This window comes from Falco punctatus, assembly GCF_963210335.1.
Source record: "Falco punctatus genome assembly, chromosome: 9".
In the NCBI taxonomy this organism is placed as follows: domain Eukaryota; kingdom Metazoa; phylum Chordata; class Aves; order Falconiformes; family Falconidae; genus Falco; species Falco punctatus.
Genome location: NC_137589.1, coordinates 54,290,929 through 54,313,654, shown reverse-complemented (window position 1 = coordinate 54,313,654; position 22,726 = coordinate 54,290,929). Strand labels below are relative to the sequence as shown.

Sequence of the window (22,726 nt, the reverse complement as noted above, 5' to 3'; positions counted from 1 at the left end):
TTCTAGAAAATAAATCTGATTTCAGTGGGTGCAAGTTCAGGCATTGCCCTGAGATGATCTGACACCTCTTGCTGTTGTAGTGGGAAGATGACTTCCCTGTATTTTATGGCCAAGTATGCTTCTGTGTTCAGCTGCTGTTCCAGACGCTTGGCCTCAGGTTGTGCTTGAAGTGCTGCAATGGTAGCTTGCTTTGCTCTTGCTAAGCTCTGGGTCTTAAGAAAACAGGTGAGATGTGAAAGATTAACTTGATTCTAGGTGGTAACAAAGTTGTTTCAATGGTAGGTGTGCTTTAAACCAGGGCTGCCATGTGGGTGGAGACTGGAGGGGGCCCTTAATTTAATGTTCCCTGCAGCTACCTTGATTACAATTTGCTCTAAGTCTTTGGGGCTGACACTTCTCCAGGACCTTAATTGCATCCTGTAGCATGAAGTTTCAGTAAGATAAGAAGGATTGATTTGACTCCTATAGACAGTCTAAGAATCCTGCTTCCCAACAAGTTTACTGCATCTGCCTTTGGGCCTCCTTGAACAGATGATGTGGGTTAAAGAACTTTTAAAGTGTCCACAGAAAAATTAAAATCCTACCATGCTCTTTTAACTTTTTCTCATTTGTTTTAAGTGGTTTTCTCCACAGGTTTTACTCATGACACCCTATATGTCAATGAAATATTTTTGCAAAAATACCAAGTTGAAAAACTATTTGTAATAGCCAGTAATAGCTGCTATTCTTGCAAACTATGGAGGAAAGATATTAAATGAGAGGTTACTAAAGAGCCTTCCCTACATGCATTAGCATGTAGAATTGTAAGCCAGGATCTCTTTTTCTGGGCATTTCCCACTAAGTCCACAGACTTCGTTGGTTTCTGCACATACTTTCTCTTCCCAGTGCTCTGATGCACACAGTTTAAAATTATATTCTGTGTGCAAAGGCTTTATCAGTCTAGTATGCAAATTCCACAACCTAGATGAGAGGTTCTGAGGGATTAGGGTTTGGGTTTTCCCCTGCCAGCAGCTGAAGAGCAGTGTGTTAGGTGCTAGTTTATGTATTGTACGGTGCAAAGAAGTTGAAAGCCTCCATGGCTGACCCTTGGGGGTTCACCTGGGTTGAGATCAAACTGGATCAACATTCTGTGACACATCACTGCTGTTAGAAGTTGATTGTCCCCATGTCCTTCACTGCTGATAGAGTAGGAAACATGGCCTGAATTTTCCTAGGTCAGTTGTTCTGTTCCTGCTGCTGACACCAGCTGTGGCTATATGGGTAAACTGATGTTGAAGTGTTTGTGTTGAATTCAGTACTCTCATTGGTGGACTTCATATGCAGTAAGTAAAATGACAGGTCCCTGAGATAAAATTTTCTGGTTTTCAAAGAAAAGGAAGACTTTATCTTCCCAGAAGCTACACGTGGCTGAGTTGTGCTGAAAAATAGCTGGCATAGCATGGCTTTGGCTCCTAAGGTAAGGTCCTTAGAATTATTTCTTCCTATAAAAATTACAGGAAGGAGACACAAGTGTTCTGTATTTTAAAACATTTTTTTGGAGCAGACCAATAGCAAGGAAGTGACTACTTTAAAGAGCCCAAATTGTCTCTGGGGACTGCATTGACATTTAGGACTGAGGGCTAGAGTTGTAGAAAAGTATGAATTATTTCAGTGTGGAACTTCAGTGGTTAGTTACAAAGAACTGAGAACAGTGTTGTGTTGCAAACAGTATTTTTGTCTCATGTGGTTACAGACAGTACGTTTAAAAAAAAAATGTTTTATGTTTTATAGAGTGGGTTTCAGTTCTTTGCTAGGGAATTGCCATTTAATGGTACATTCAGAACACAAAACCCTCACAATTTTGGTGCTTTTCCCAGGGGAAGCGGGAAGTTTCTAAGTTGTCCAAAGGCAGGTTCTGTTAAATGTGCTTTCCCTCAGTTGCAGTTTGACTCTGAGCATCTTTTCACAGTGGCTTTTATGGGGGAAGACAGTCTTTTAGTTCTGCTTCTGCAGCAGCAGACCTGGAGGACGTGCTAGGCAGTGGCTGCCTTGGCAACACCTGCTATGGCAGGCAGGCATCCAGCAGTTGTCTTCATATTGGGGTAGCGCTGAGACACTTTGGGGAGTAAGGCACTGCTGGAGGTAGGAGTTTGTGTTGCAATCTAGTGCTTCAGTAGTGCCATTCATGGAACAGATCGTTGAAGATAGTGCTGAACATTTCTGACTTGGTTTAAAATACTAGCTTGTAGTTCCATGGGCACTTCACAAGTTTGTATTTCAAATGTACAAATTCTTACGTAGTATTTGGCCATATAAGCAATTATAACTAACTGCTTTTAATATTTCTTGAAGGAAGGCCATTGTTTTATTTATTAACTATCTGAGAAGTCCAAGTGAGTCTTACAAATTCTGGGTACCATACTGGGTTTAAGTGGTTTGTGTGAAAGGTGAAATAATGAGAACAGTTTCCTGTAGTCTTCTGTGGCATCCCTCTAATTTCGGCTGACACATTCATTGAAAATGTGCAAGGAAAGGCTATTGCTACATCTTTGTTTAATCCTCTCACTATGTTCTCTTTCTATTTTGTTTCCTTCCCTTGTTAGCTACTAGGATGTTTGTATGTAAATACTTTTCCTGCCCGATTCAACCTGTGGAGTCGGAGGCCAGTGTTCAGATCATTGTCTCTTTTTTCCAGAGGGGCAAATTCAGGCCACTTGGTTCATCTACAGATCTGGAGTAGGAGAGGCTGCAAAGTTCAGGCAGCTTGCTCAGTCTGATTTGGAAACTTGTCAAGTTCACCAAGGACCTATGAAATGTGATTTGTGTTATACAAATGGTCAGACTAGAAGATCATGAAAATGCCATATGACCTTCAGAAATAAAGGAATTCTAACCAGGCAAAAAAAAAATCAAGAACCACCCCCAAGTCCTGTTCGTTTATCAGAAGAAAAATGAATGGTTGGGATTTGTTTCAGCTGATGTGGTTGATATGGCCCCCTTTATATTCAGTATAGCTAGACAATACTGTTAATTCTGCTTTTACCATATTAAGTTCTATAAGATTTCCTTTTATCGTTTCTTTTCCATCCACCCTGTCAAATCCAAAAGCATCTGAATTTTGCTCAGGAGCATGAGCGGTAATGTTACAAATACCAAATTGTGATGTCACTAAAGAAATCAGGAGGATATAGAGGGAGACTGCATTGACAGAAGAACATTTGATCTGTACAGAAGTACATTAGTGAAGCAACTTTTGGAAAGGTCATGCAGGGAGCCAGCAGGACAGCACAATGTAATGGGTCCTTGGCTTTGGACACAGAGTAATTTTATTTGCTCTGAGTATTGTCTCCGCACTGCTGGTTTTGTTCACAGGCAAAATTCTACTCCAGCCAGACACCTTGCAGTAAAGGTGACCACAAGGCATTTTGAGTATTATTTTACAGTATTCAACTGAATTGTCAAGGAGGTCTTCCTGGCTTTGTTGATAAACTGAGCTCTTAAATCCTACAAAGCCAGGGTAACAATTTGTTTATTTCAGAGGAAACTGGATCGTACTCCTTTTTTGCACTTACTAAGGAATAAGTGAAGAAAAAGGAACTCAATGTGAACAAGTCCAGTAGATACCAAGACCTTAACAAGATAAATACCAGCAGCAGAACTGCACATTTTAATTGATCCTTGAAACAAATGATGAGTGAATGGATTCCCATACAATTCCTCCATGAAATCTTTGGGAGCAGAACGTGTCTGGAGAGGCAGTATGTTTTATGATTTCCTTATATAAAATTTCTGCTTAGCATCTTCTGTTGCATTTTAAAAGAAAAGTTACAAAACTAAAGTAAAAAAAAATCACTGGTGACTGTTGAAATGAATTATATAATTAGTAATGATATGTCCTGTGCCCAGTCTGGTTTTAATTTTGCTTCCAAATCAAAAATGCAATGAATCTTGAAGCAGATGCCTGAAGAACTTACAACAGATGCAAGTTGAATATAGAGGCACCAATACCAGTATCAGTGGTTGCTGCCAATATGAAATCCTTGTCTGTTCAAAAAAAATAATAAAAATTGGGTACCGATTCTTGCTGGTGTCTATGGTTTTCTAATCATAGTTTTGTGTTTTCCTCAAAGCTTCTTTCTTCAAACCTCAACAGCAGAAATGTCCATTATAGACAATACCATAGAAGTGTTACAGCACTTATCAAGGATCAGAACTAGAAGGGGGGGGGGAGTTTTGTGGGGAGTTGTTTTTGGTTGGTTGGTTTTCTTCAAAAAAACCCCAGTTTTTTAGTGTTGTTTCTAATAACTCTTTACAAAGGCAGTATAAAAGTATTATAACACTTCAGCTTCCCTAAGGAGACAGAGTTGATTTGAAGCCAAGAGTACAAAAACTGAGGAACCACTTACATAAGTCATAATTTCATTTATGCTTGCTCTGCTTTTTCCAATTCCATTTTGAGGACAAAGAAAAATTGGTATGCTGCTAGTAGATAACTAATTTTATGTTCTTTTATTTTATTGCTATAGCAGCAATAACATCAGCACCTTTATTTGAAGCGCAATACTTCTGAACTAACAAAATCCAGGGGTAGAACTTACACCTTTGAATTACTCTGCATTGCACTGTGGGGTTTTTCCTCTTCTCTCTTACTTTGGAGACTGCGTTGTGATTAAGCAGAGAGGATGGGTCTGGGAGCTGGGACGGAGATACTACAGTTGTTATCCAAGTTCCAGCCTCCAGATGGTTCGAACGTAAGGCTTGTGGAGGAGCTTTTGTGGTTTCCTTTTTAATGAAAGTTGTTGGCTTCACTAAAATGTAATTGTATTTCTGTTGTAGCAGCTAATGTTTTCCCTTACCTTCCCATTTTGCCTCTGTGACACACTGTGCAGTCTTCTCTCTTTGACACTTAACTGTTGGTCTGCCTGAGTGGTCAGTGCTTTGTTCTGTCAGCATGCAGAAACGGCAAGCCACCCCTTCTTGTACCTGCTCTATTCCCTGCCCTGGGAATACTTGTTTTTCTAGCACAAGTGTATATATTTGTGCCAAGGCCAGGATTTTTTTGGCGGGTGGGGTCATTAAAACTGGTTTATTCTAGTACAGAGAGAGATGTTTCTTGACCTTGTGTGTTTAAGTTACCATTTAAAAATCTGATATTTTCTGATTTTTGTGGGAATGCACTTAATATTCACCCAGTTTCTAGGGAGCTTCCACTTTGCACTTAAAGGCTATTTAAATGCCAAGCTGTCTTTTGCTGTAGAAGCAGTAAACAGAGGTACAATGCTCATTCCAGTGTAACAGATGTGTGTTTTCTCTTGCTGACTCACCAGCAGACACAGTCTTTGTATATTCACAAAGAACTCATGAAGAGGACTTTAGGGACACCCACGTGTGCCATTGAGGCTAGGGAATATGTTGTAAGTCCACGTATGGTGTGATCAGCCCATACCGTTGCTGCACAGTCGCTAACCCCACTTACAATGCCATTAGTGTGTGCTGTGGAAATGTGCTTTGTAAAAGATAAAAGGAAAATTTGGTGGGATGCAAGTTGCAGCTCACTGTTATGTGCAGGAAAGATATGTCTCTGTCTTGGAAATGCTGAAATTGGCACAATTAAGGTAGTTGGACCTGTGAAATTCAGTGTAAGTACTACAAACAGGTTCCATGCATTTATTCTGAATTATTTTATGAATGCAGTCCTGAGCATCATGATTTACAGCAGTGCAGTGACACATTCTGTGCTGTGGTTGTGGAGCACTCCCTAGAGCTTTTGGAAACTTCCCTGAACACTCTGTAATGATGATAGTTCATGGAATCGAGATATATGACCTCTAAATCTGATACCTTGATAAAGCAGAGTATGGGGAGATTGTTACAGGACCACTAAGAAGTAAAATTACCCTCCTGGTTGTATGGAAGTCCAGTGATTTATTTCAACCCTCTCTTCTGTAAGTGAGGTTAGTGTCGGTGACTGTCCAATAACACATGGACTTGCTGGCTTTCATGCTCTCTCATGTGTTATTGAAGCTTGTGGCTCTTAGCCTCTTCATTTTTTCCCTGCAAGACTAAGCTAGACTTACTTAAAACAAGTCTACAGCTCGAAACAGATTTGCTTGTTTTGAAGAAATATAACTTATTTCATCATTCGGGGGGAAAGTGTCCCTGTTCTTGCAGGTGCTATAAGCACGTTTCTAGCTTTGCAAACCCAACAGAATGGGCAAAAGTAGTTATTTAGTGTTTAGTGCAGATTTATTTTCAGTCTGCTTATATTTGTTTATAGAAACTGAATTGCTGCCATGTAAAATTATCAACACATCGCAGAAATGGAAAACTGAATATGACTTATTTCAGCATTTCATTGTTTCCAGTCTATGATCTGCTTTGTGATTTGTACTGATTATAACAATCCCTGATGCACTATTTGATAATGCTATTAATAAGTTCTCTGGTTTTGTCATACTTAACAGCATAAGAATTCGGCATACAGTGTCTATGATACTTTTCAAATTTGCTGAATTTACAGTAAAAGAATAGTCTTGATGCAGATGGTTCTTTGCAGTAGTATAGTTCCTTTAGAGTAAGTAGTGTTTAGCAACTAGCGCATGTAGCGTACATTTGTGCCTTTTATAGAGTGCTTCATAGGTAAATATTTATTCTGCGCCATGAGTCTTGTCTGTATATATGTACAAGGATCTCAGTTTGTGCTTGTCATGTCTATGCTAAAGTTCACAGGAGTGCTAAAGCAATTATGCAAACAAAAGCTGCCTGTGCTGAATTTCCTCAGCAGCACATTTTAGATCATTCTTTTTCCTTCCTGTATGTTTATTCTCTCAAATGGATTGGGTTTGTTTGCCTTTTTTTTAATGGCCTCATAGCTGAGAGAGTGAATTTCTTCATTGCACTGTGACTATTATCATGTGTTTACTTCCTAATGGACTAAACTTCAGAAGGAAGTTTAACTGTTGCATTGCCGTTGAATGCATCAGTTCGAATGAAGCATTTCACTGTTTATTTCAAAGCCATATATTTTCCTTAAATGGTTGGCATGTGTTGCTGTACAAATTCTGGTTAACTAATGGTAATCGTTATTTTTGAAAAATGAGTATTTCTTTAAATCGTGCTGTGAAAAACATCATAGGTGTGGAGCCACCTTTATTTATTTTAAATCCAATCCTAATGAACTGTGTTTTTGCTAAAAATGGAGTATCTGTTTAAGTGCACCATACCCAGGATCTGTTGGTAGTAAAACAGCAGAGAACTTGGGAATGGAAAGAAGTTCAGAAGTCTGACAGTACAGACCATTGCCTGGAGTGAGAGGTGTTTTCCAAGTTCATTTCAACTGGCTTTAATACCGAGCATGTGTACATATGCACTTAGAAGTTTCTTGCATAGTTGGAGCATCTCACAACTGTCCCCAAAGAGCTGGTAGGACAGGCACAGTGCAGACTGCTGGAGGAGAAGGTTGGGTGTAATTTTGATTCTCGCTTTAATTCTGGCTTTATGTCTTGACCAGCAGCTATCTTGTGCTCCCTGACACAGAAGAGAAAAACACTGTTAGTCTCCCTGTCTCTTGGAGAACCTTCTGAATTGCAGCTGTTGTAACGTCTTGCAACACTGGAGGAGGCTTTGATAATTTTGGTGGTCAGCTGCTGGGCACATTTGTTCACCTGACAATTTCTGAGGCCCCCCAGCGCTGCTGAGAGCTGTGTGTACAAACGATGCAGGGCAGAGGCATCTGCTGCTACATGCTACTCTGTAGGCTCTTGAAAAAAACCACTGATTTTTAGCCTTACTTTCCCAGAGTAACTAAAGATAATGTTTTGGCTCTGTACAAGGAAATGTGGTAACTTTTGAAGGATTAGATCATGTATATCATAGAAAGAGCTTGGATAATGTCTTACCACACTGTCATAGAATCAATCTGGTGTAAAGAGAATAGGTTGGTTTGTTTGTTTCCCTCCTTCTTGGTCCTGACCTTTTGTGACTGTATAGCCAAAGTATGTCTGAGACTGAGCATTTGGGTTTGAATTGTTCAAGAACATGAAATGACTATGTGTGACTGGGCAGCACTGTACGCAATCAACAGGTTTTTTTGCGTTTCAAGGATGTTGTCCTTTGGACGTAGGCTCAAGAGCTAGGGAATTTCAGGAGATCCCATTGTGCTTTTTGCTGCTGGAGGCTAAATGCCATACTTTACCTCTTCACTGAGTCTTGGCTAGCTGTTACCCCCCCTTCTCTTAAGCGCTTGCATAAAGTTGCTGATGGTTGTGACTGCATTTCAGCACATTTTTGATCTGAAGTGACCTGCAACGTTTGCAAGTCCTGATTTTTTTCCCTCTTCAGAGATATTACTGTAATGAGAAAAGTAACTGTTGTTGTAGCTTCTCTAAATAAGGCAATCCAGGCAAGATGTTCACCTGCAGTGGTAAAGGACACGTGTAGAGATATGATGCTTCTCCATTTCTGTTTCTGTGAGGAAACGGCAGCTGACTTATAACGCTGGCCCACCTTGTGAACTTTTGCACAGATCTGTTAGTGTTACCCATTTTGCCTTCCAACAGCAAGGGGATTATGTGTCATTTTATTGTAACATCAGTCTGAAAACGTTCCTCTTCTACTGATGCACTGTTGTTTTTTCTCTTTCTCCCCCCACCCTGTATCTCTCCAATTTTTCCATGAAGCTTTCTCTCAAGCTGGTAAGCACATTTACAGCATGCCTGTCCTGTGTTTTAATCACAATTTTCTGTGTGTGTGTTAACGTGCACTGTGCCACACATGACATGACGCTGAAATTAACTGTTAAATTTGTTTCTTCTTTGTGTTTGCTTTTTTTGAAATTTATCAGATAACTCTGAATACACAGGTCTGGAGTCTAATAGAGGTGATCAGAATTCAGTCTTTCTAATAAGATGCTAAAAATTAACTCCAATAAATAGTTTAGTTTCCACTTTTATAATCTAGGGCTATGAAAATGTAGAAAAACAGTATCAAGTAATTCTGCTACTGTGTAAATCTACATTAAAACATTCAAACAGCAACAACAACAACAACAAAAAATCTCTGTGCTTGCTGGACTTTTTCCAGAGAGAAATGTTTGCCTTTTTTGTGTAACAGAGCTGCAAAATTTGCTTTCTGTGTCCAGATATTACTGGAAATCTGCATAATTACCAGCTACATTTTATAGCCCTGTGTAGTCCTTGAAGAATAACTAATAATGGTATTAATTAAATTCTGTAAACCATAACCAACAAGGTTAACTCAGTCTGACTTGAATTCACAAATGAAAAGATACACATATATATATGAATCCTAAATTCTATCTTGGATGCAGCTGGGAAGGTTTCTTGAAATACGGTAAGATGATATGTTTACTGAGTTGGAAAGAGAAGGGGTGAACATATTTGAGAAAGCAAATTATGTTCTGAGCGTAATACACAAGGTACTGTATTACTTGAGATACTCCACACCTTGATAGGTTCCTGACAGCTTGTCTAAATTCCTTTGCCCTTTGAGAGTCCAGTCACAAGGAGAACGTGACTGGTTTGCTGACCCACTTCACGCAAGCATGCAAGAGCTGCACGTGACTGATTGCAGTTTTGGAGTGCTTCAGAAGATCTGCAGTAGTGCCTTAACTGCATTAGCTTGCAAATTTTCTTCTTCACCGCTTAGTGCCTTTAGATGCTCTCTTTCCCCTACATGTGCTGTTCTTGGATGTGTCATTGTGGACCTGTTTTGTTCATAGCATCTTATTTGTAGGAAGTGCATAGACCATGTAGCTCTGGAGGTTTCAGGTCCTGCTGCTGCTCTTGTCAACACAGTGACTTGCTTGGGTTCCATTAGCAGTATTACTTCTCACTGAAGACCTGTGGTAGGTCAGAGGAATGATGGAAGTGTCTGGCTTACTTGCAAACCTTGTTCCTTGTTCCGAGCCACTGTCCTGATACTCCAGCACATTTATACCAGAGATTTCTGTTTGTTGTTTTCCTGGTCACAATGGTAGTGTGTTGTGTAGCTGAGCTAAGCCTCTGTATGTAAGAATAAATCCTCCTGAAATAAATGGCTGACCTGGCCTCTCCCCAAGAATTGCATAAATCGTAAAGATGTGCAGAGAGCGCTGAGGCCCATATGTACCCCAGGCAGAGGAAATCAGCTTGTTTGTAACTTCCTCTCACATCCTAGCCGGACAGGAGGCAAAACTGGGGCTGATTAAACTTTGTTCTCTCCCCATATGTAGCTTCAGCACAGCAACTGGTTATAACTGCCTCTTTTTTCACAGTCCTTCATCTCAGGACAATTTGCATCCTAAATCCCAATGTCTTTATTAAGGAAATGTAGTGAGCACTGGCTCTGCTGGTCCTATCATATAGTACATCAAAAATAGCACAGATTTCACCCCCACCTCACTGTTGAAGCATTTCTAAAAATTTAGGCAGTGTTCACTACTTGAGAGATAGGCCAGATGTGCTTTTGCTTGAGAGCATGAAGTGTGCCCAGCATGTGCAAAAATTGGTCCTTGGCTCTTCCTTTTGGAGGAGGAACTGTGTAGCTTCTGTTATGATGGCAAATTACTGAGCATGGAATAAAGTCCTGAGTGAGATCACCTCCTAGTCTCAGGCATGCATTTCTGTGCAACACTAATGCTTTGGTCTGAAGCATTGTGAACAAAGATACTGAATTTAATCCAGCCTAGAGCTTTTGAATGAAGCTGAAGAATCAAAAAGCAGATGCTTTTCAAATTTTGTTTGACTACATCTATTGCATTTCGTTACTGTATAACTGGGCGTATTCTTAAGCATATCTGTCCTTCTGCTTAGAGTTGAGAAGAATGTTACAGTCTTTCTTGTAACTGCTTGTTTATTTAAAGCTACTTCAAGCTGTTTTGCCTTAAAAAGATATATCAGCTTTAGTGTATAGATTATCTGTAAAATGTATTCAATCCCTCTTGTGTTTAATGTGATGTGGGAGTTACTATCAAGTGAAATGTTATCATTAAATAATGAATTAAAACAGATCTCTCCTGTACTATGCACAACTAATGTAAGCACTGCTTGGACTTCATGTGGTTAAAGTTTCAGAATCAGTGTAACTTCCTTAGTAGTTTCTTTCATTTGTCTTAAATTTGCTTTCTCGTTGTCTCATGAAAGGAGCTTTAAATGTATTATTACACAAATGATCCAGGCTTAGCTAGACACATATGCCATCTTCTACTGAAAATCGATATGGCAGCAATTTCATGAGACCTGTTCTGGCGTTTTGAAATCTCTTGACCAGAGGAGAAGATGATCTGTCTGTAGTTGTCCTCCATCCCTCTGACACCCACACACTTTCTTTCTAAACAGCTAGTTCTGCAGTGGCAGAAGGACCACAGTATCTCGGAGCACATTCAGTGCAGAGTTGAAAGGGTCTAATGGGCAACTTTTGTGGCAGCGCGTCCACTAAATCACACTCCTCTGAGAGAGAGATTTGGCATTTGATTAAGATTAATGTCATAGCTCTGCTCACAAGATTCAATAAGCTGATGGTCCATTGAATTTGGTTTCTCAGCTTCATGGGTTTTACCCTTCTTTCTCCCATAGGCCAGTATTCCCCCTTAGAAATGGGACATTTAATGAGCTGAAATCAAAGCAAGAAAAACCTGTACAAATTCAAGATTATGTACAAGTACCTCATTCCCTTATGGTGCAACTGATTCGTATTGATGTGTGTTCAGTATAGCTCACCTGAACTATCCTTGCCTTCTTGCAAGACAAAAATAGGTGGTACTTTGAAGAAAATAGTATGGTTGTATTTTATGTGTCATCTGTCTTCTGTATCAAATTGATGCAATCAAGAAGAGCCATAGCAGTTTGATGGCAGAAAAGGGGCTTTTGAACAGAATCAATTTCAAGTAGAATTTCAAAGGTAACCACTGTGGTCTTCAGAGGTTTTTTTCTTTGGTTATGATTTCAGATTGATTTATATAATTTCTGATTTTTTTAATGCCAGTACAAATGAGAGGAAAAAATAAGAGGCTTTTCCATGGAGTGTGGGTCCTGGAAAGTAAGCAGCATGTTTTTAAATTGCGGAATCCCAGAGGAATTACTTTTGTTAGCTTGGTGTGTTCAGGAGGGCCTTGACATACCTTAGCTGTGTTGGACCAACACTCGGGCTGTGCAGAGCAAGCCAGCAGTTAGTAGTGTACTTGAGAAGTGCAACTGTGATACAGGAGTAAAAGCTAGCAACTGCTTTTATGGGGATGTTGTCTGTAGCAGAGTAGAGGAAGGCAGGAAAGATTAGCTTTCCATGAGAATGGAACTCTTTTAAATAAAATCTGGTAACTGTGGATAAATGTAGTTTCTCAGCTTTGCTGTTGAATTCTGGAATTCTTTAGTTGGTGATCATGCGGTATAGAAGCAGAATGTGGTCTTGGGATTATTTCTGAGCCGTCCAGATTCCTAACCATTCAGGGAGTGGTAAATCTCAGTATGAATGATAACAATGCTTCAGACCATTGTGATTTTGCACAGATTTTTGTGAGCTGTTTTCAAAATGCAGTCCTGAAGGATTCTTTCAGGCTCTGATTTTATTTTTACTTTTCCTGATTTCCCCTCCTCCATTCCACTCTGTGCAGGGAGCAGGGCCAGAAGACTTCAGCCATCTCCCACCTGAGCAAAGAAGAAAGAAACTTCAGCAAAAAGTCGATGAACTAAACAAAGACATTCAGAAGGAGATGGATCAAAGGTATGTGAAATCTCTCCAATGAAAAATGAAGTAGGTAGTCTCATATAGAAAAGAAACAACTAGAATATAAGAAAGAGTAAATTAGAATAAGGTTCTAGGTTTGTTTAATGTGCTGTTCCAAGAAAAGAACCACCTGAGTTTTCAAATGGCTAAAACCACCTGAGAGAGTCAAGGCTCTATGCAGCTCAGATTCTGAGATCAGTTATTTCATTTTGGCTGATGTATGTCAGAGCTGGGGCAAAAGCTGGCTTTCTCTTTATTCTATTCTCCCATCTCAGTGTAATGCATATCCTGCCTTTGGAATTGTGAGAAGATCGATCCTGGTATAAGGGTGGGAATGATACAAATGTAGCACTGAAGACGGTTTTTCCTTCTTTCTGGAACTGCTTTCTTGGGCTTTCGCAGCAGAGTAGCATTTTAATTGTGAGCCAGACAAAGGATACTGTTAGATACGCTAAGTTTGTTTCTTGGTGTGAGCTGTTCCTGAGGATGTTTTTTAGGAAAGAACGGAATGTAAATACAGCCTCAGTCAAAGGTACAATCACAGACCTCTCAACATTAAGCAGAGCACCTATTACTGTGTGATGGGCATGGATAGAGTCCAACAGGAGAGGCTATTATGAGCACGACAACATCATCAAACGTGCTGATTGAATGGTTTATATCTTAAGACTCTGATCTGTAGCTTATTTCCTGGAAGCAGGGACGCTTTTTCTACAAGGCTGCATTTATCATTCTGGTTGAGAATAAGGCTATTTTAGTTGCACACTTTTTATTGATTCTGGCAGCCTGTATTTGTTGCTTTGTGTTTGTTCATGTTCTGCAGTTGTACTAAAGATTCAGCATGTTATGTTTGCAAGAGACAGAACTTTTCTTCCTTGAATGATTTCAAGACTTAACCTCTCGAGTACTAGTTATCCCTAAATACTGGTTTGCATTTGTACAGATGTGCCTATGTTTTCTGCCAGCTTGCTTTGAAGAATCTGTTTATTTTGTCTGCTAACCCAATGTCCTTTATATTTTATATCATGAATAGAAAAGGAAAACTGCATGTGGTTACATGATTCCTCATTGCTTTGTTTTTTTCCTCTGTGGTAACTTACATTTGTCTCTGTACACATTTTCCTTTCTGCTCTGTGTTGATTCTGAGGTAACCCAATATTAAAATCAGATATAAAATCAGAGCAGAATGAAGTTATTTTAAATAAAGATAGTGTATGATTGAGGAACTAGCACCAGCGTTAAGTAAGAGTTAAAAAAATAGTAATAATCGTGACTCATATGTTTGCAATATTGTCCCTTAGGGCTTTCAACCACAGAACAGTCCCACTTCCTTGCCACCCACACTTTCCCCCCCTTTTTCTATACACACAAAGCAAAGGCAGGCACAGGATTGCAATTGTCAAGAGTTTGGTGGGAAATTCTAAAATACAGAGAGTGTTAACTTGAGTCATGGGATTAATTAACCTTTCCTCCCCACAGCTATTGGCTAGAGAAAAGCTGGATAGCTCTGCCAGTAATACAGGAGACCAGCTCCTAAGTCCACCCTTCTCTAAGCTCTGAAATGTTCATCATCATGCAGATAACTTTTTTTCTGTAAGTTCAGCCTCAACTTGCCTCAGGTCAAAGGCAGCAACACTGCTGTCAGTGAGAGCGCCGCAGGCTTTCCTAAGGGAGCTTGTGAAGGCACATACATTAATCTTGGCCTTACGGTACCACATTCATCATAGCAGGCCTTAAAATTCACATCTCTGAAACCATAGGCCTTTGGCATCTGGGTTGATACGAAACACAGCCCTCAGAAAGCCTAGTAAAAATGCTGTATAACTTGGTAGGATGCAGGGTCGTGTTATGTGGCCTGAGGTCCATCTGTCACTGCACTGTGACAAACTCAAACCATCTGGATTTAGCTTCATTTTAAGCAGTGTGCAGTAAATTCTTACAAATTGTTTGGGTTGCAAAAGACAAACTGCAACAGGCAGGGTGAGAATTTGTGGTTAGCACTCCAGTTTTATTATTAGTAGATGCATGTCCAGCTCTTTGTCCCAGTTTCTCAACTGGATTTCAGCCCATGATGGATAATAATGATGCAATTGTTTGTCTGTGCCCCAAAAACTAGGATGATATTCATCTAGAAAGTTGAAGCTGTTATTTGTTGCAATGGTTTTGAGATGATTTTTTAATTTATTTTATTCCCTCTGCCCCAGGTTAGCAAATAGATATTTTAGTACTAAATAAAAGAACATGTCAGGCTAAAAGTCAATACCAAATTCCTCCTTTTGCCTTGCAAAAGGCCACTGTCCAAGAATTTAGTCTTTTTTCTGCTAAGATTCTTCAAGCTTGAGTCATTTGGTCTAAATGTGTTGTGTGCTTGTACTGACATAGCGTGTGTCCTGTGTAGCCTCGTGATCCACTGGTGAGGCTCCTCCTGCCAGCCTCGCTCACGTGTGGAACCATCAGCTGCCTGCAGAGTAAGGACCTCCTTTTAATCTAGGAGCTTGGAGAATTTGGTTTGTGTACAATGTCTCTGTCATGTCATATTGTAGGTAAAGGCATCACTCACCATCTCTGACAGTGTAAGTGTTCTTCTGGTGAGTGATTTTACTGTTACTTTTTAATGGCTGGTTCTATACAGGGCAAAAACCCCTGCCTGGATGTATGTTCTGTTACCTTTGTAACAGGTTAGGCTTGAACCACAGAGTAAAGAAGAGGCAGTTTATTATCCTTTCGTTTGCCTTCATTTAGAGAAAGGCATTTGCCCCCAGCTGCACTAACACATTTTTAATTTTTCTTCTGTCTTTCAGAGATGCCTTAACGAAAATGAAAGATGTGTACATCAAGAACCCACAGATGGGAGATGCTGCGAGTGTGGACCACAGACTAGCAGAACTTGGACAGAACATTGAAAAGTTACGATTAGAAGCTCAGAAGTTTGAGGTATGGGAAGAGACATTTCAGCAAAAAGTAGCTCAACATATGCTCAGTTCTGAGCAGATTCTTCATTGCTTTTTCGAGATGTATTGATGCATTTTTCTTACTATGTATAGGTAAGTACTACTTAAGCACTTGGATTAATTGAGATCTTCAAGCCTATCTGTGTAACGTAAATATGCATCATCTCTTGTGACTGTCAGCCAATAGTCCTGCTGGTTTAGTTTGTCACAGAAAACAAATCGTGCTAAGGGGAAGATAAGAGGAAATAATAGTGCTCTCTGGACTGCCCAGAGGGGTTCTGGTGCTTAATTAATTAAATAATTTGAAGCATCGTGTTACAGATGTCTTTGGAAAATCAGAGGAACATAAATTCAGAGTATCATTTATAGGTATCTAAAGGCAAGACAGAAGCCTTCAGTTAAAATATCTTCTAAGGAATAGTCTGCTATTAACAGGAAGCTTCTTAGAGATACACAATCTCAAGAGCATAAGGAGTATTTGGAATACATGAAGTCATTATATTTGCATAAGAAAAATTACAGGACTGAGAAAAAACTTCACTCTGTAAGTTACACTATGCACATAGATAGATACAGCCCATTAATTTTTGGTGTTTCTTACAGTTGTTAGCTTTACTATCCATTCCTTTCTTACCCGTTTGCAAATCATGGGCTCTTTCATTCTCCCCAGCTTTAGTACGCTTGCATTCAGCAGCCACCAAGATTGCTGTGTTTGTGGTGTTACTGACACTTATTACAAGCTGCCACACATCTTTTTAATTGATTGTGACTAGAGCAGCAGCATCTCAACAGCTTGTCTTGGGTCATGGTGTTTTCAGCACCTAGTGTCTACAAAGAATCAAATTAATCAAATTTTCAGTAAGTGTGATTTATAACCCCACCCCACCCCCCAGACTGGTAGATTTGATATACACTTAAAGTACAGAATCTGTTCCACTGACAGCTGCAACACACAGGAAAATTTAAACATGTTTACAAACTGGTTTTGGTTCTGTCGTCTGAATGTCAAACATGACACAGCAAAGTAAAAGCAACATATATCCCCTTGCAAGTCGGAACATGAGAGATGCATGAGACTGATTTCCCCTTGTAGGGCTGGCTGGCTGAGGTTGAGGGCAGATTACCCATGCGGAATGAACAGGCCCGGCGGCAGAGTGGACTCTATGAAGCCCAGAACACTTCAGCAGTAAACAGCTGTGCGCAGGACCGGGAGAGGTACAGTATCTGTACGGAGCTGTTCTGTTCAGACTAATAACCGGACCCACTTTCCTTAGCTTATTAATTGGGAAGAGTGTAGCTCTGCAGCATTCAGAAACTTATTCTGTAACCACAGTAAATGTAGGCACTCCATGAAACGTTTTGCGTGCTCATTTTGGCATATGCGAGATACCAGCTTTAAGAGCTACTTTTCTGAATGTGATGAAATGCATAATAACCCCTACGCTCACTGCTGTGAAGGTGAGTGAGATGTATTTTTTACAGCTTTTGATGGGAAAAATTACTTGTCTCACCCGTAACTTTGTGACAGCTGCTGGTGTAACAGCCAGTTCTTGAGCATGCTTTGGAATTTCTAAGTTGCTCCAGCTACGGTTGCTCACCTTGCCTTAGGTGTCTGATAACTAAGTTTTTATCTTTGCTCCTGAGATTGGTCGCTATAGTTGCTGTGTATTTTCCTCTCTTGAGCAGCCCGGATGGCAGTTACACAGAAGAGCAAAGTCAGGAGACTGAGATGAAAGTACCTGCAACAGATTTTGATGATGAATTTGATGATGAAGAACCACTACCCACCATAGGAACATGTAAAGCGCTCTATACATTTGAAGGTAGCCCTCCAAGTTTACTCTTACTTTGCTTACTGTTTTGTTTGGTTCATATGCCCAGGACAAGTGGGAAACCTTCATTTAACCCCTGCGGTGCTTAAATAGACAAAGGAAGGGCAAATGAGGCTCTGGTATGATTCTGTTTTGTAGAGAGAGGCGCTAAGACAGTGGTTTGTCTCTTACTGTGTAGGACTCTGGAAGAAAAAGAACCAAAATGCTTATGTCAGGATCACATTCATCTGGTTCTTTGGGTACACACTGTTGTCACCAGAATCCAATGCTCTTGTTCTTGCTGCTAGCGATGCAGCAAAGGTTGCATCAGCACATGTCCCGAGCATGCCCTGAGCACCCCCTGCTGCATCTGTGGTTCCCATTGTGCAGGACAGCCTAAAGTCCATGTTACTGTGTCTTTCAGGTCAGAATGAAGGAACAATTTCTGTAGCAGAAGGAGAAATGCTCTATGTAATAGAAGAAGACAAAGGTGATGGGTGGACACGAATCCGAAGGAACGAAGATGAGGAGGGCTATGTCCCTACATCGTATGTTGAAGTCTATTTGGACAAAAATGCCAAAGGTGCTATGACTTATATTTAATACTATTATTACTACTTTATTTGCTTTCACAAACATAGTCAACCCTGAAACTGCTCCGTGTTGCAGATAGAGCCTTTTAAAAGTCTGTACAATGCCACAAAGTGCATTATTTCGTATGTGGACTAATATGGCTTGCTGTACTGCAAAACATGCTTTTTATTGATCAGAGAAGGATCATGTGGTAGACTGTAAAACTAGAAGGGCAATACAGCCTTTCCTAGGCAGTGTTTGTTCAACTGTCACTGCCATTGCACATCCAACTTAGTGCAGGAAACACAAAGCCAGTTGGGATAATACACGCTCTCCTCAGATATCCGGGTGACATTTCAGACACACTCACAAGTCAGCTGTTTGTCCCAAACGGATTCAGTGGAATGTTGTATAGGAAATATTTAGACTTGCTGCTGTTTTGTGTCTCAGTGTGGTGGCTTTTCAGAGTCCAGTGTGTTCGGTGGACCTTTTGGATTGAAGCATGGTTGTCAGTCAGTTAGTTAGTTTGGAAGGGGAAGGAGAGATCTTGCCAAAACCTTTCTACACAGCACTCTGTGATTCTTGATAAATTGGTAAAACATTGAGAGATCCTTTATTCTTTCCCGCCTTGATACATTTCAGAAGATGTATTTGCTGTTTCAGGTGACCATAACTAATGGTCTAATCTTCTGCTCCAAGAGCAATGGAGACATTCAGAGTTTAGACTTCACAATCTTCTGTTTCTTTGTTGCTTTAACTCCTCACAAGTATGTGTATTGTGTAAGCAAGCAGCGCTACAGGGCAATCCTGGCTAGAATATATGCTAGCACTGTGAACACCTGGTAATGTAATACACCAAGAAATCAAAATATTTTAGTCCTGTTTCAAATCAGGATGTTTTTGAGGTCCACTGTTAAATAATTTGTGTTTTTTCAGTCAGTTAATCTTTCAGATTATTGTTGTCTCCTAGGTCTTAGAGTTCTTGGTGTGAAGCAAGCTGCATCATCCAATTCAGAAGAAAACTGAACCATTCCCACTGGAATTTATGGACAGTAGGAAGAGAGGAGTAGGATTGTCTCTGTAAACAAACACTATAACTTGATCAGTTCACTGTCTTGGATTCAGTATTAAACAGTGCAGTGCCTTGTCTGCTGCAGATGAAAGTCTGGAGTGTTGTTTTATTTTGCCATAATACGGTAGTTTTATGTTAGTGTTGGCAAATACAGGGTCAGTAGAGATGCAGAAGAGTGCAAAAGGCTGAGCCCCTCTGTCCACTTTTATTAATCTTTCAAAAAGGAACATGGGTCATAGATTCTCCTTACTTCATGTTCAGAACAAGGCAGAAAGCACAGAATGGGAGGCCCCATCTGTTACCCGGTGTTCTCCTGTGGAGGTTGACTCCTTTGTGTGTGGCAGTAGTTGAAAGCAACATTATTATTCTGCCAGAAAATTTGTTGTTCAGCAGTGTAGGCTGCTTGAAACAGCTAAGCTAGTGTGGCATCTCAGTCTGTCTTAAGTAACAAGCATGGCTCTCCTGCCCTCAGACAGCGTGGTTCACATCAGTGGAACGTTAGAGCAAATCACCTGTTCATGAGCAGAGCAGCAGGGCAGATGGGAAGTGAAGCAAAGTGTATCTCTGGGTGGGGTGAGAAACCCTGACACAGTCCTGCTAATTGAACTAGCAGAAGTTTGTCTTTACCCTTCTGGAGAGACTATTGCAGGACCACTGCAATACCAGCCAGAAAATCGTATGAGTGTGTTAATGGTATTATGTAAGTTACAGGATGATGCTGAATGATGGTAAAAATGCAGAGTGTTCTGGGAGTGAAGGCTGATACAGTTGCAGCCACCTCTGTAGCAACGACCAAAATTTTTCAGATCATTTTAAGTTTAATTAATTAATTTTTCTGGACTTCAGGAACAAAATCAAATGTATCTGAGAATATCTAATGTAAAGAAACTATAATATTTACCTCTTATTTCTGAATTACTTGGTTAAAAAGAAAAACTAAAAGAGAACTTTCCATAGAATGCCCCAGTAGCAGTATAAATATTTAGGGGAAGTGCTGCTGTATTTAGAAGACAAACTTTGTTGTGAGCTGCAAATTTCTCATTTGATTTTAAATGTATTAGTAGAAGTGACTTTATACAGTCCTTGAAACAGAAATTATGATGTTCCTGAAAATGACACTGTAAATACTAAAGCATTTACAAGCTTCAGTAGTTCTTTCCTCTTTTTGGAAAGAAGCTTGAGCAACTGGTACCTCTAAAGGTTCGTTGCATGAAGGGTGGGAGCACTTGTGCATTCTCTGAGTACATCTGTGACCCTTAGCCAGCAGAATCAATTCTGGCTTGGCTGTGCCTGCCTGCCCAAGTAGTGCCCGTGCCATGAGCCGGAGGCAGCTCTGCCTGGGAAACACAACTGCTAAATGCTTTGTGAAAAGCCACTGGGCAGCTGGCGAACTTTTTCACTGTGCTGACGCCTGTATTGTCAGGGCTCTGCTGCTGAGCTGAACCCGAGATGAATAGGACAGGTAAGTCACAGGGTGCAGTCGCCCTCCTGATTTAGTCTTCATGGGAGCCAAGCTAGGTCTGCATACTCCTGCAAATACCTGTGTGAGGGCAGTTTGTGAAGTTTACAGCAGTAGCTTCAGTCAGAGGGTGTTAGCAGACCCTATCACAAAAAGAACAGTAATGTCTATCTTGTTTTGCTTTTTTTTTTTTCCAGATGTGTACAAATCCCTTCAGAAAATCTCTGAGTAGGTTTGCATAGGCCTGTTCACCTTTTATTCTACTGGTTTGCTGCTACAGTTGTTTTAAGAGCTCTGTTTCAGAAGGTTTTCTTTAGAAGAGATGAATGCACATGTCATATCTCCATCAATGAAAGACTCTGTTAGGTAATGTTCACTCAGCTGATGCATGTATAAGTTTGCCTCTTGAAATTTAAGTGTGCATCACTGCCAAGAAAAGTACTGGCCCAACTGTATCACTTTAGTTGTAAACAGCATTATTGTCCTTCCTAATAGAAATCAGAGCCACACAGTTCATTCTGTTTGTGATGCATACAGGAAACTATTACAAATGCTCAAAAACATGCAGGCTAAGAATTGGATCTGAGTGTAATCTCATGTTTTGGGGCTTACACCAGCCTCTAACTGCTAGGGGATGAGGAAGAATACTTCTCTGTGCACACATGGGTGTCGCTTCTTGCAGGGCTTTTCTGCATGTGACGGGTATCTGGTGCTGACAGCTGTTGAATACAGGAACTAGTTGGGCCTTGTTGTTCAAGACGTGACCCTATTGTCTTATTGAATATGGTACCTCATAATCTTATTGGGAACAAATCTGTCTTCCACCGAGGGATCTTGTGAAATAGTGTGGTACATGAAAACTTGCATGAAATCACCAGCTTTATGTAAACTTAATTGCACCCAACAAAAATACCATGTTTTCTTCCACCAGAGTGGTTTGTTTGAGTAACATGCAAGTAATAGGGGCTGTTTTGTGAAGTTAAACTTCCTGATAAAAAAGCTTGGGAGCCCTGGGCTTACTGGCATTCTGGCTTCTTTGCCACTGTGGGTGTTTTCCTCCTCACCTCCCGTTATATAAATAAATCCTTACAGGCAGCTCTGTGAATCTCAGTGTTGCAGCTCTGCTCTGCTGGTTGTTTGCTGTAACCATTATGCAGAGCCTTGACTCTCATAAATAAATAGATGAAAGTTAACCATGCTGATGCACTTTTTATCTAGGATATACCTGATTATTTAATGCTTGCCAAATTATTTAGGAAACAGTAATTACAAACTGGACTGTGGCTTTTTAAAATTGTTTTGTTAAATACTTGCCATTATTTCTCCCAACATAAAAAAAATTGTATATAACATAACTTAAAAACTAAAGTTACTTAATTTGAATTGTTTTTATCCTTTTATATATGTATAAATATAAATTGTTTTATAGGCTGTTCTTCTGTTTAACTTAGCTGTTGTTTTGATAACTACTCAGTCCCTCTTATGTTCATAAGTGTTTCTGGTTACTCAACTGCCTGCATCTGGTTGGTCTTGTATAGAAACTTGTTTTACATTAAGGTTTGTAAAGTCTGGCTAGTGTGGAGGTTTTGTTTCTATTCTTATTTTTTAAAGAATCGTCATCTGTTGGGAATTTCTTTATAGCTTGATGTACCATGGTGTCTTCCTCTAATAAACATTATATTTTCACATTCCTGTGAGTTTATTTTTTATAATGACAACTCATTGAGGTTTAACTTCACTAAGGGAAGACAAATGGCCCAGAGCTGCTTTTCACTTGCTTCCTACACTGAGTACAAATGCAGTTCCTTTTCAGGAAAAATATTATTTTGTTGTGGCTCTGTGAAAAATTTTTCATGCTGTCATTTGGAGGGTTTTTTTCGCTTATGGAAGTGGGTGCAAAGGAGATCAGAAGGTTCGTTCCCCTGCTCTCTTGAATGTGAGGGAAGTTTGGATTTATCCTGTATTCCCTTGGATACAATACTCTCTGGCCAGATCACACTTTTGGATTGTAGCTTCACTTGGCCACAGAGAAAACATCCTCTGCCAGAAGTGTGTGGGTACAGGAATGTGGCAAAGGATGGGTTTAGAGCCTGAGACTGCTTTCATTTACCTATTTATTTCTGGACGACCCTTAAGAATGAAAGGTCTTTGCAGCCTATTG

General features: G+C 40.1%; 1 protein-coding gene across 4 annotated transcripts in view; it reads left to right on the top strand.

Annotated features, from left to right (window-relative positions):
• FNBP1 (formin binding protein 1) overlaps positions 1–22,253 on the top strand; it is a 106,559-nt gene extending 84,306 nt beyond the window's left edge. For 2 of the 4 annotated variants that reach the window (XM_080402620.1, XM_080402621.1), the window contains 7 exons: positions 5,307–5,408; positions 12,587–12,696; positions 15,501–15,633; positions 16,744–16,865; positions 17,334–17,473; positions 17,886–18,044; positions 20,763–22,253. In XM_080402620.1, the coding sequence (XP_080258746.1) occupies positions 5,307–5,408; positions 12,587–12,696; positions 15,501–15,633; positions 16,744–16,865; positions 17,334–17,473; positions 17,886–18,044; positions 20,763–20,797 (801 nt within the window). In that variant the 3' untranslated portion in view covers positions 20,798–22,253. Of the gene's footprint in view, positions 1–5,306; positions 5,409–8,657; positions 8,673–12,586; positions 12,697–15,500; positions 15,634–16,743; positions 16,866–17,333; positions 17,474–17,885; positions 18,045–20,762 lie in introns of all 4 variants that reach the window. The other 2 variants (XM_080402619.1, XM_080402622.1) reach the window with 2 other exon arrangements.
• Positions 22,254–22,726: the final 473 nt, after the last annotated feature.